At 38.9% G+C, this 12,438-nt stretch overlaps 1 protein-coding gene across 1 annotated transcript in view; it reads left to right on the top strand.

Annotated features, from left to right (window-relative positions):
* The window catches only part of CEP290 (centrosomal protein 290), a 113,582-nt gene extending 101,255 nt beyond the window's left edge, over positions 1-12,327 (top strand). The window contains exons 47-55 of the mRNA XM_065400984.1: positions 1,170-1,334; positions 1,865-1,987; positions 2,459-2,631; positions 4,487-4,628; positions 9,808-9,881; positions 10,019-10,104; positions 10,559-10,591; positions 11,097-11,149; positions 12,138-12,327. Of these exons, the coding sequence (XP_065257056.1) occupies positions 1,170-1,334; positions 1,865-1,987; positions 2,459-2,631; positions 4,487-4,628; positions 9,808-9,881; positions 10,019-10,104; positions 10,559-10,591; positions 11,097-11,149; positions 12,138-12,326 (1,038 nt within the window). The 3' untranslated portion in view covers position 12,327. The remainder of the gene's footprint in view (positions 1-1,169; positions 1,335-1,864; positions 1,988-2,458; positions 2,632-4,486; positions 4,629-9,807; positions 9,882-10,018; positions 10,105-10,558; positions 10,592-11,096; positions 11,150-12,137) is intronic.
* The last annotated feature ends 111 nt before the right edge of the window (positions 12,328-12,438 follow it).

Here is a 12,438-nt window from a genome sequence, read left to right as displayed (position 1 = left end):
TAATGGCTCAGCCATTCCCAATCCCTATTTAGCCCTGAGTTGATTGTGTCTAGTTTGCATATCAATTCCAGCTCAGCAGTCTCTCCTTGGAGTCTGTTTTTGAAGTTTTTCTGTTTTAAGATAGCCACCCGCAGGTCTGTCAAAGAATGGCCAGACAGGTTAAAGTGTTCTCCCACTGGTTTTTGAGTATTATGATTCCTGATGTCAGATTTGTGTCCATTAATTCTTTTGCGTAGAGACTGTCCGGTTTGGCCAATGTACATGGCAGAGGGGCATTGCTGGCACATGATGGCATATATCACATTGGTAGATGTGCAGGTGAACGAGCCACTGATGGTATAGCTGATGTGATTAGGCCCTATGATGGTGTCACTTGAATAGATATGTGGACAGAGTTGGCATCGGGCTTTGTTACAAGGATAGGTTCCTGGGTCAGTGTTTTTGTTCAGTGATGTGTGGTTGCTGGTGAGTATTTGCTTTAGGTTGGGGGGTTGTCTGTAAGCGAGGACAGGTCTGTCTCCCAAGATCTGTGAGAGTAAAGGATCATCTTTCAGGATAGGTTGTAGATCTCTGATGATGCGCTGGAGAGGTTTTAGTTGGGGGCTTAAGGTGACAGCTAGTGGTGTTCTGTTATTTTCTTTGTTGGCCCTGTCTTGTAGGAGGTGACTTCTGGGTACTCGTCTGGCTCTGTCAATCTGTTTTTTCACTTCAGCAGGTGGGTATTGTAGTTTTAAGAATGCTTGATAGAGATCTTGTAGGTGCTTGTCTCTATCTGAGGGATTGGAGCAAATGCGGTTATATCTTAGAGCTTGGCTGTAGACAATGGATCGTGTGGTGTGTCCTGGATGGAAGCTGGAGGCATGTAGGTAAGTGTAGCGGTCAGTAGGTTTCCGGTACAGGGTGGTATTTATGTGACCATCGCTTATTAGCACAGTAGTGTCCAGGAAATGGACCGCTTGTGTGGATTGATCTAGGCTGAGGTTGATGGTGGGATGGAAATTATTGAAATCATGGTGGAATTCCTCAAGGGCTTCTTTTCCATGGGTCCAGATGATGAAGATGTCATCAATGTAGCGCAAGTAGACACATTTGATATCTCAATTTCAAGCATTTACTTCATTATGCTTTTTTTCCCCTTTTCTTTCCCCCCCCCTGTCTTTTCTGTGTAGTCTGGTAGAAGTGGAAAGACCATTCCAGAATTAGAAAAAACCATTGGTTTGATGAAAAAGGTTGTAGAGAAAGTGCAGAGAGAAAATGAAGATCTGAAAAAGGCCCCAGGAATTGTCTCTAATGAAAAACTAGTTAGCCTAGAACTTGAAAATGAGAGGCTAAAGGTACTGATTTAGCATTCATTATTATTTTGTGTAGCAACTTATATGTAAATTAATTAGGAAAACTGATGAATAATGTTATTTATGTTTTAGATGAAATACTTTCTGTAGTGTATATAATCAAACCTATTCACATTATATGGCACAAAAATGTTTCAGTTAAAAAAAAAAATCACAAATGTGAACTTTGTACTACACAGAAGCAAAGCTTTACATATGCACTTCCTCCACAAAGTACTAGACCTGCCAAACAAAATAGATGTTTTGTATTCTTTCACTCTCATAATTATATGAGTAACTTCTAAAGCAAAATGTGAATTTTAGTGTAATGCAAGTTACTGTGACACAGAGATGTGTTTCTAAGGGAAATTTTGATATTCAAAATATATTTTTATGTATTTGAGGTATAGATACAAGCATGTGCTAAAGTAAATTGGGACCTGCATGTGCTAGATAACCGTAACATTCAAAATGAGAACTCCAAAAGATTCTAAGTTGTGTAAATATTTTTTTGTTTTTTGTTTAATATTTAGTCTGAAATGGAAAAAATGAAACTTCATCTGGGTGGCCAGCTCAGTATGCGTTATGAATCAAAAACCAGAGGCATGGAAAAAATCATTGCTGAAAACGAGAGGCTACATAAAGAGCTGAAAAAAGTACGGTTATAGGATAGCATCCAGCCATTTGAGCAAATGGTTGGTTATATTAAGCATCTTTTCTTTTAATTTGGCTGAAAGTATACATATTGAATTTACACTTGTTCTGTTCAGTACACACTCAGATACTATTTTGATGGGGTCCCTAAATACAAAATAGATAGTATTCATTATATTCTTGATACCATACCAATTTGTGCTGTAGTCCTATTAGATCACAAAGGCTAAGCAGAATTGAATAAGGCCAGTGTCTTGGATGGGAGACCTCCAAGAAATACCCAGATGCTATTGGAAATAGTGTTTATGATCTAGTATGTGGCGCTCTTCCATCTGAATCAGTACTGACCCAATTTCTGAGTGTAATTTTATAGAGTTCAGTGCTGCGTGAGGTTCTGTATTTTGGATAAGATAAAAGAAGCATAAATGCACTTTGCCACAATGTATATAATTTTGTGCCTCATTGGACAACAGGAAGCTGACACTGCAGAAAAGCTACGAATAGCAAAGAATAACATAGAGATAATAAATGAGAAGTTGACTGTGGAACTGGAGGAGACTGTTAAGAGGTTAAACTTTGCTGAAAGCAGAGGTCCACAACTCGAAGGAGCTGACAGCAAAAGCTGGAAATCAATTGTTGTAACAAGGTAGGAACTGAGAATAAAACAGGCAAAATGATTTGTTTTCTTTCTTAAGTATTTTTAAATGAATGATACTTTCATGATCATAGTTCTCAGTTCCTTTTCTAAAGCATTTCTTACTGACCTCATAGCAATCATTGATGAATTTACTATATTACATATGTTCAACATACAAACTTCTAACCCAGATCCAGCAGACATCTAGCCTCCTCAGCCATGTGCCCCTACACCCTGTTGGGCTCTGCTGCTTCAGAAACTGTTTACTGTTCTGAGAATGAACCCTCCCTTGCAGCTGCAAAATGCTGGATTGCTATGCTGAGGGGACTACCTTCCAGATTCTGCCCTGTACTATTACAGAATATTGTAACTGGGCTTTGAAGAATAATTTTGTGGTATTTGCTGAGCATGATAAGCAAGCCCCATAGCATCCTACCATGAAGGCAAATTCCTCCACAACTGATCAAACAACAGCCACCCACAAAACTGTTGAAAGGTCTGTGACCTGAATTTCTCCGACTTTGCCTTGTTAATAGCACTCTGGTGGTGGTGGTCAATGGGAAGGGATATAAACAGAGGGGTTATGCTGCTTCAAAATTACACCACCACAAAAAAAAAACCCTCAACAAAACAATAGTCTGAGAGGAGGAAGGAGCCCCTTCCCCACATCAGGAGTATGATGGTAGATGAACCCCAGGCATCCTACAAAGGATTGGAGAGAATAGAAGGTAATATACCCAGACCCTTCTGTCTACCTTTCCAAGATAATATATTTTTAGTAAACAGTTGGGCCTGGAGCCAGTCAATTCTTCCACCTGTAGTGGATGGGAAAGTGTTACTCTGATCTTAAGGCATCAAGTTCCCTCTGTTTTAGCCATAATAAATATATTTGCCCAGAAAAAATGCATAATGAAGAACACTTTCTTAGCTAATATTGAAGGAAAGTTTGTTTTCCACATACTGTGGTAAATTATATTAATTGCTCAACAACACTATTCATGTAACTTCCATTCTTCTACAGTCAATTCACTTAATAAATGTTGCCTTGTGGATCTTTTCTCCTAACTATGAGTTATTTGACACTAGATTTACTCTTATTGTAGCAAGTAATTTAATGTTGATTAATTTCATTATAAACTGCTACATACACCTCTACCTCAATATAACGCAACCCGATATAACACGAATTCGGATATAATGCGGTAAAGCAGTGCTACGGGGGTGGGTGGGTGGAGGGGGGGGCTGCGCACTCTGGTGGATCAAAGTTCAATATAACGCGGTAAGATTTTTTGGCTCCCGAGGACAGCGTTCTACTGAGGTAGAGGTGGATCATGTTCCTCAACTGTTCCCTTGAAAATCAAAGCCAACACCCATTCTTATGCTCTGTACAAGTTATTTACAAACAGGGTGGTTGTTTTTCCAAAACTTTCACAGCCTATCTAAATAAGAGTGTCTGCACTAGAACTCTAGAACATTAAGGGTATGTCTGCACTTGGAACTGGGGGTGTGATTCCCAGCTCAAGGAGACATACTCATGCTAGCTTTCACTGAGCTAATGGGCTATCAATAGAGTGTAATTGCGATGGCACAGACAGGGGGATGGGTACGCCCTAAGTACCCATTCAAGACCATAGGTACATACTCAGTGTGACTAGCCTGTCCTGCTGCCTGTGCTGTTTGGCTACATTCTGTTTTTAGCACACATGCGCATGTTCTACTGAGGTCACCATCTTTGTTTTTCAAAAGGTTAGATTTTGCTATAGTCCTTTGGACTGTGTGTCGGGTTTGCAGGATGGGGAAAAAATATTTTCTAGACTAAGCATAGTATTTGCAGAATAGCCTTAATTTTCTTTCCTGTTTTCAGGATGTATGAAACTAAGATGAAAGAACTGGAAACTGATGTTGCCAAAAAAAATCAAAGCATTACTGATCTTAAACAGCTACTGCGAGAGGCAACAGAGCGTGAACACAAGATTGAAAAAAACACACAGGACTTAAAGGAACAAGTGAGTAAAACATAGTCTAACGGTGACAAATTTATCTTATCTATAATAATATAAGGCAGATTTTTTTCTCCCTTGTACACGTCTGTAGGTTTGTTATTGTAATGTTTTTCATTATTTGTGTACCCTAACTATACATTTCCATACTTCAGCATGTTTGGATTTCTTTTAAATTTAACCTTAGCTGTGAATGTTCTTGGTTAACAAAGCTTAATATTGGTCTAATCCCTATAATGTGATTAACCCTAAATTTCTGATATGAACTCTCAACTTTAACTCCATTTTAACATAATTAAATGGGAAACATAATCAGAGGTAGACTTTCCTCCACTTTACACGTCTAAACATTTATCACTGTAGTATTGTTCGTAAGTGCTGAGCTGTAGGTATGGATATTTTAATATGCCTTAAAATTTTCTTCTAACTCATTCAATAGAGCTGTTTGTTGACTTAGTTCTTGCACTATGCTCAGAAAGTCAATCTCCTTATTCAGACTTTAGCTTTCATGGGTTGGTTCAGAGGGTGGAATTCCACATTGTATAGGAGGAAGGCTTTCAGTTTGACATTTTATCATTTAACTTGTAACTGTTTAATGTTATATTCTGTATATGCAGAACGTAGAGATGCTTACAAGTGTATTTAATATATTGAAAAATATAAATTAACACTTTACAATCATATGTTTAAAAAGAAAAGTTGGGTCAAATTTTTGGCCCACTAGACTTGACACAGAGTTCTTCTAAATGTCCCGAGTAATTAGCCCCAGGACTCGCCCCAGTCTTGTCTTGTTTTTAATGGGTATATCACATTTCTCCAGCATTATATGAGCAATCAAAGGTTTGTCAGAATGCATAGAACTGTGACTTATTTTGAGTAATTTTTAAAGTTTAAGTGCTAGTTTTGGATTAAGTATCAGTAATCTGAACACTGGGCTGGGGCAAAATCAGCAGAGATCTGTATGTAAACTTTGCCGTTTTTTATTATCAATCTGGAGCAAGACACTGCAATTTATTTGTGTCTCTCAAATAAAGTTTGCAGCTGTTCTTCATCAAACATAACTCTATATCAGCAGAACAGAAGTTGTGGATGTGATTAAGAATAAACACTTTAGCAACAATAGATTAAAATACCCAGTACAAAAAGCAAAACTATATGAGATCATTGACTATTACAATTCATTTGAGAAGCATGTTCATTCAAATGCCCTAACTGGAATAAACCTCTTCTAATTGAAATACAAACCACTGTATTCATAACATATCTAGCACAAAAAGATAACGGCTTTATTTAGGAAATACTGATTTAAAAGTTTTGCTTTATTAAAATACTACCTCTAAACTCTCTCCCTATTGACCATTTCATCCTTGAAAGATACCATCTTCACAGAATTCTCATTCTTGGGCCTTAGTTCATTGGAGTGAAACTGGCAAAATTCCCCAGGGTCTGTGTTTTTTTTTTTTTTTAACCTGATAGTAAGGTAGAGCATGAGCTAGGCCCCACAGTATACATAACTCACCCCCTATTCCCATGTATAAATGCTTCCCTTTGAACATGCCATTTGTACCCTGCCACTGACAAAATGTCCCATTGACTTAGGTCAAGAATACATTGTGATTTAAAGGATAGAACACAAGGTGGAGACTATGCCTACACTTACAGAAATGTACAGTACAGGCACTACACATGTAGCTATATATCTGTGACAGACCCTCAGGGTAAAATCTGGAACTGTGGGACCCGGTATGCCCTTAACTCTTCAGCCAGGGTTGTCTCTTCCAATGCTACGTTAGTGACAAGCAGCAAACCCCCCCAGGTCCTATTATCACTCAGCTAACAACATGCAGAGACACACCCAGCTAAGCTGCATGAGTGCTCTCCAAGCCACTCAAACTGTACACAGGGAAACATCAGCAAATTCCCCCCAGACTCAGCCTTCAACCCCAGAAATGTTATACTGCTCAAGACCCTCTTGAACGATGCAAGCTCATTAATTAGTTCGCCACTTTATCAAAGGATACAGTGGACATGCACCAGCCTTTGTAATCTCAGCAGATTCCCCCAAGCGCTTAGGATGAACTCACTGGTTAAGATTAAACATTAAAATAAGTTTATTCACTACAGAAAGATAGATTTTAAGTGATTATAAGTGTTAGGTATAAAGGTCAGAGATGGTTACATAAGAAATAAAAAGTAAACACGCATTCTAAATCCTAAACTTTATCAGACTAAGCATGGGTTGAATCAATCAGTTTCTCACCCCACTAGGCACTGTAAGCAGTTCACAGTTCTTAATACTGCTTAGCCTAGGACCAATCTCCCCAGTTCAAAGTCTTTTTTTCCCCAACATTCTTATTGCCTTCAGAGTAGGTGGGGGAGGAGAGAGGTGATCTTACGATGCCACTGTCCCTTATTTTATACCCTCAGTTCATGGGCCTGGAAAAATACTGGCTCAGACATGGAGTCAGGCATCACATGTCCTGATACGTTGCTGAGTCAGGGAATTAAGCAATCCCCATTGTGTAGAGCTCAAGCAGCTGTCTCTTATTGAATAGTACATCTCTTGTTACAATTCCCCTGCTGGTCAATGGCTGGTGATGGTCACTTAACACCTGTCAGGGTGTAGGTCACGTCCTTTGTTGCCACTAGAGAGCTAGCTGTGGGCGTCTCCCAGACTCACAACATATTTCAGTAACAACCATATAGCAAAATCTCATAACTCTGTGTAGAATGAAGATATACATATTTTGACAGAACAGTGAGTTTCAGCAAATCATTACTTTTCATATGAAACCTTACAGGGCATTCTTTGTACAAAATATAACCATATACAAGTGGTGAATATGGGGGTTACAGGGTGCTATTTTGAAGTACAGTAAGTCACAACATCACAGTGAAAAGTAGACCACATCCACATTTGTCACTGTTGTATGTAGCTACATGCCAAAATGAAAGGCTCTAGCAGCTCCACACTACTGGAGCCTTTCACTGTGGCAATGAAAAGCTGGGAAGCTGGCAGAGCCTTTCACTGTAGCAGGGAAACGCTCTGGCAGTGGGGTAGCTGCAGGATACTGCACTGCACTAGTTAAAATAGCAGTGTAGATGTGGGAAGCACTGCTTGGGCACGTAGAGAGCCTGTGTAGGATATATACTGTAGGAGTTCAAGCATGTAGGGTACTCTACTCGCCTAATCCATGCCTCCTCATCTACACTGCTATTTATACCCATGCTAGTTGCGTGTGCAGTGTCTGTACTCTACATGCCACTGTAAGTGTAGACATACCTTGAGTCCAGAGAACTGAGTTCACGTCCTGTCTCTACCGCTTACTTGCTGAGTGATTTTGAGCAAGTCACTTTCTATCTCCAAACTTCAGTTTGCCCCTCTGTAAAATTCAGCTAATACAACTTGCCTTTCTTTGTAAAGCACCTTGAGTGATCTACAAAAGAACAGCACTTTATGAGAGTAAAGTATTATTATTTATCCTGTTTGAAGGATCTCAAGAAAGGGAGAAACTCTCTGATGTGTCTGTCTCTTTGGATCAGTGTGTATCTAGCACTCCTACTCTCTTGAAGGCTTCCCAATCTTAGGGCTCACTCAAATAGGTTCAGTGAGGTGACTACTATACTATTTCCCTCTGACCTGCCACCAGTAGCGAGCCATGCCACACAGCCAGAGCTCTTGCTAGGGCCACATTGTGCAAACCCTCAGCGGCCACAGGAAGGTTCCATTCATCTGTATCTAACCTTTCCAGGACCAAAGCTTGAAGGGAGTGCATCCACTTTGTCCCAGAATTCTTGACTTCTCTGTATAGTCCCCTATTGGACTGATCTGCATTTTATTTGAACTGATTATTTCCCATTTATCTTCCATTGTTTTCAACTGACTACCATATTTTCAACTAATTAGTTATTTGACTGCATTTATCTAGGTGATTTGCCAATTGTGCTGTTTGATTTGTCTGATTCTTTGAATGCCTTGTTTTAACTGATTGCTGCCCATACCCACTGCCATCTCTACTTTGCTTTCTTCCATATTTGATAATGCTCAAAACTCCTTCTGACTCCTGACCACTTCCCTTCTCCCAAAACCTCTGAGGCCTTGGCTACACTTGGCAATTCACAGCGCTGCCGCGGCAGTGCTGTGAAGCGCGAGTGCAGTCGCGCCGCCAGCGCTGCGAGCTCTCTCGCAGCGCTGTAAGTACTCCACCTCTCCGAGGGGAGTAGCTTGCAGCGCTGCGAGCGAGCGTGCAGCGCTGCAGGCGCTGATTACACTGGCGCTTTACAGCGCTGCACTCGCTGCGCTCGGGGGTGGGGGGGGCGTTTTCACACCCCTGAGCGCAGCAAGTTGCAGCGCTGTACAGCGCCAGTGTAGCCAAGGTCTGAGAGAGAACAGTATGTGAGGATAAAGGACACTAATTCCTCAACTACTGACTATGGGCCTGATCCTACAACCTTTACTCATAAGTAATTGTTTCTAACAAAAATAAGGATCACATGATCAGGTCCTCTGCTTTTATTGCTTAAAAGATGTTAGTTATGATCAGCTTCAAACAATGTGAAAGTTAATACTTTAAAATAGTGGAATTCATAGAGATTAAAATTTTACCTTCATTTAATTTTTTTTACATAATCAAGTCCTTAGGGCCAAACTTAAAGGTATTTAGGCATCTAGAGATGCAGACAGACACCTAGTGGGACTTTCAAAAAGCACCTAAGGAGGCTAGGCCTAGCTCACTTTGACACTTTTGTAAATCCCACTAGATGTCTATCTGCATCTTTATGCATATAAATACCTTAGTAAATCTGGCCCTTGATCTTTATCTAGACTACTCTGTATTTTCTATTCCTTCCTACAAGGCAGCCGAAGCACTAATTCATATTTACTAGAATAGGCTTGCAGATAACTTTAGAGGCTTTATAGGAATTACCAGCATCTACAAAGACGCTTCTGAAAGATTTTATATTGCAATTTATTTGTTTGTCCAATTAAAAGTTCAGTTTACCTTTTCTTTAAGATTAATACTACAATTCTCTCTGCTACTAGGCTTCTATTTTTTCCTTTCTCTGTATTACTTTATCTATTGTATTCTCAAATTGAGTTGCTTTGAATTAGTAAATGTAACTACAGATATTGTTTTCAAATGTAAAATTTCCTCATTTTCCTTATACTTTTTTTAAACCTAAGATTGAGCTTCTCAAACACTTTCCTGAAGGTGCTAGCACAGAGCAAGGTCTTGCCAGAGAGCTTCAGCTTCTCAGGTAAAGTACCAAGAATCACTCCTAAAAAATGAACCCCCCGCTCCACCATGTACAGAAATGAGAATGAGAAGTTCTTAGAGAGGAATACCCAGAGCAATTTTTACTCTTCACAATATTTCAAATTAATTGTTTTACAGATTAACCAATAATCGGCTGGAGAAGGAAAAAGCAGAACTAGCTCACCAGGTGGAGGCTTACCAACATCAAACAGGCATCAATGCAAGCGAAGGCTCTGCAGCCGGTAGTCCTTCTCAGTATCTAAAGTATAAGGATTTTTCAATAATTTGGGCTGGAATCTGCTCTCATTTACTACACTAGTGAGAATTGGGAGTAATTCCTTAACAGTAAATTAAATTACAACCGTGTGTGTATTATACAAGTGCTATCAGAAATCATGTTTTAGACTATCCACTAGCAAGTTTACAGCTACTCAGTACTGCTTGTAACCACATAACAAGTGTCAGGACGGGGGCGTAACAGTGGAACTATGCTATTAAATTAATTTTTAAAAGCACCTTTGAGCTAAAGAACATTTACCACAGCTCCCTTCCTTCAGTTTTGGAATAGTTTCTCAAGAGAAGTGGTAGGAGCACTGTTGATTGAATCATTTAAAACTGGATTGGAAAATGCACTGGAGTAAATGACATAATTGCTTTCTTCTGTGTTTAACAGTCTAGCACTGCCAGGCGCACTGGATTTAAAAAACAAAAGTTTCAGCAGAAACATTCAGCTATCACAGTGAAATTAACAATGTTGGTCTTTAAACTTATCACCAGGAACCAAGGTTAATAAGACTTAATTTAAAAAAAAAAAAAAAGGGGGGGGGGGGCATGTCAAACCTCTCAGAGCTATTGTTTCAGATTCATTTCAGATTCTGACTGCAGATTCATTAAGATAGCACTGCACTCAGTCAATCAAAATGTTTACTTCACAACAAAGACTAGCCGCTTAATATTTTTCATTGAGACCTTGTTGTACAGAAATAGATGAAGCCACCAGAATAGTGTTGGGGATGACTTTTTGCCACATTGCAATATTGGGTAACTGGGTTTAATGTTCTCCACTATGTACTGCTTATTAAATATAATAGTTATGAATAGGTTAAGCATTTTAATTGTCTTGCAGTATCTTGAATTTAGTAATCTAACTTGTCCTTTTCATAACATGATTATTTTTTAGAGAAAGGCAGAATTGACAAATTAATGGTAGATGTAGTAGATCTCCAGACACAGCTGCAAGCCTCAGAACTGGAAAAAAAGCAACTTACAGTGAGTATTGTATGGATACCACCACTGTGATATTATTCACTTATCTTATGAACTAATGGACAGCTAAGAAAGAAGATTACATCCACCCATTAGTTGAGGTCTTATATCTGTAGTTACATTTACTAATCCAAAGCAATTCAATTTGAGAATACAATAGCTTATAGAATGGCCAGACTTATGACTTTTAAAGTACAAATTCTCTAAAAACAAGTTTATAGTACATCCCTACTCTATGGATTCATGCATGTAGTGCATGACAGATGGAAATTGGCATTGTTAAAAATACTGAACCACTTCGTCAGCTTGTCGTCATCCGTGTCTCTCCCCCGAATGTTTCAGTGGCCAATAACTGCCACTCCTTGGCCCCTCCCACTTTTACAAAATGACTCAAACTGCAACCAAAACCTTCTTACATCTGCATGTTTGGTTCACAACTTTGATGGGGCTATCGAGAGGATCAAATAAAAAGGGAGGAAGGGAAGTTCTGCTCTCTTTCAACTATTAAGGGGAGATCCAGAATAGAATGTACTCGGACTTGAGACTCTGTCCCTAAAGCTAGGGTCAGAAGAATACGTTATTTAGAAGCACAGCACTGTTTCCCCCCAAAAGCTCTTTTCTCTTATCACATTATGTAATAATTATGCTGTACTGACTGTGTGATTAATTTAACAAAGCACTCCAGTCTCACTGTAAACAGTTCTGTTTCGACATATGGTAGGTACCAAACTTTTAACCCAGCTTCCTTTTTCATATACCAGAGCACCTGACTTGCAGGTGCAATTAGGTACTAAGGTATATAAATGATAACCTGTACCTTTACATTCAGAGTGCACAAAGCAAAGCTAGTTTTAAAAAATCTATTCCATAAAAGAAAAGGCAATAACACAATTAATGTTATCATTTAGTCCTTTTATATACACGTTGACACAAAAACAGAATGTAGAATTTTGAATTGTAGTAAGTTGGTACTATTCAATTCTTTTATTAGGAAGAAATCAAACAGCTGAAAAGAGAACTGGATAACTTTGACCCTTCCTTTTTTGAAGAAATTGAGGATCTGAAATACAACTACAATGAAGAAGTAAAAAAAAATATTATCTTGGAGGAGAAATTAAAGAAGCTTTCTGAACAGTTTGGTGTTCAAGTGGATATTCCAGCCAATGTGTCTATTGATTAAATCCATGTTAAGTATTTTAAGAAGTAACACATAAATTGCGTCACTTGGCGGTTATACGTAATACCACTTGTATGCAAGCTTGAGTCTAATTTCTCACCGTTGTGAATTAGGA

The sequence above is a fragment of the Emys orbicularis genome, chromosome 1 (genome assembly GCF_028017835.1).
Source record: "Emys orbicularis isolate rEmyOrb1 chromosome 1, rEmyOrb1.hap1, whole genome shotgun sequence".
Lineage (NCBI taxonomy): Eukaryota > Metazoa > Chordata > Testudines > Emydidae > Emys > Emys orbicularis.
Note: the sequence above shows the minus strand (reverse complement) of the source record. Positions and strands in the feature narration are given on the sequence as shown.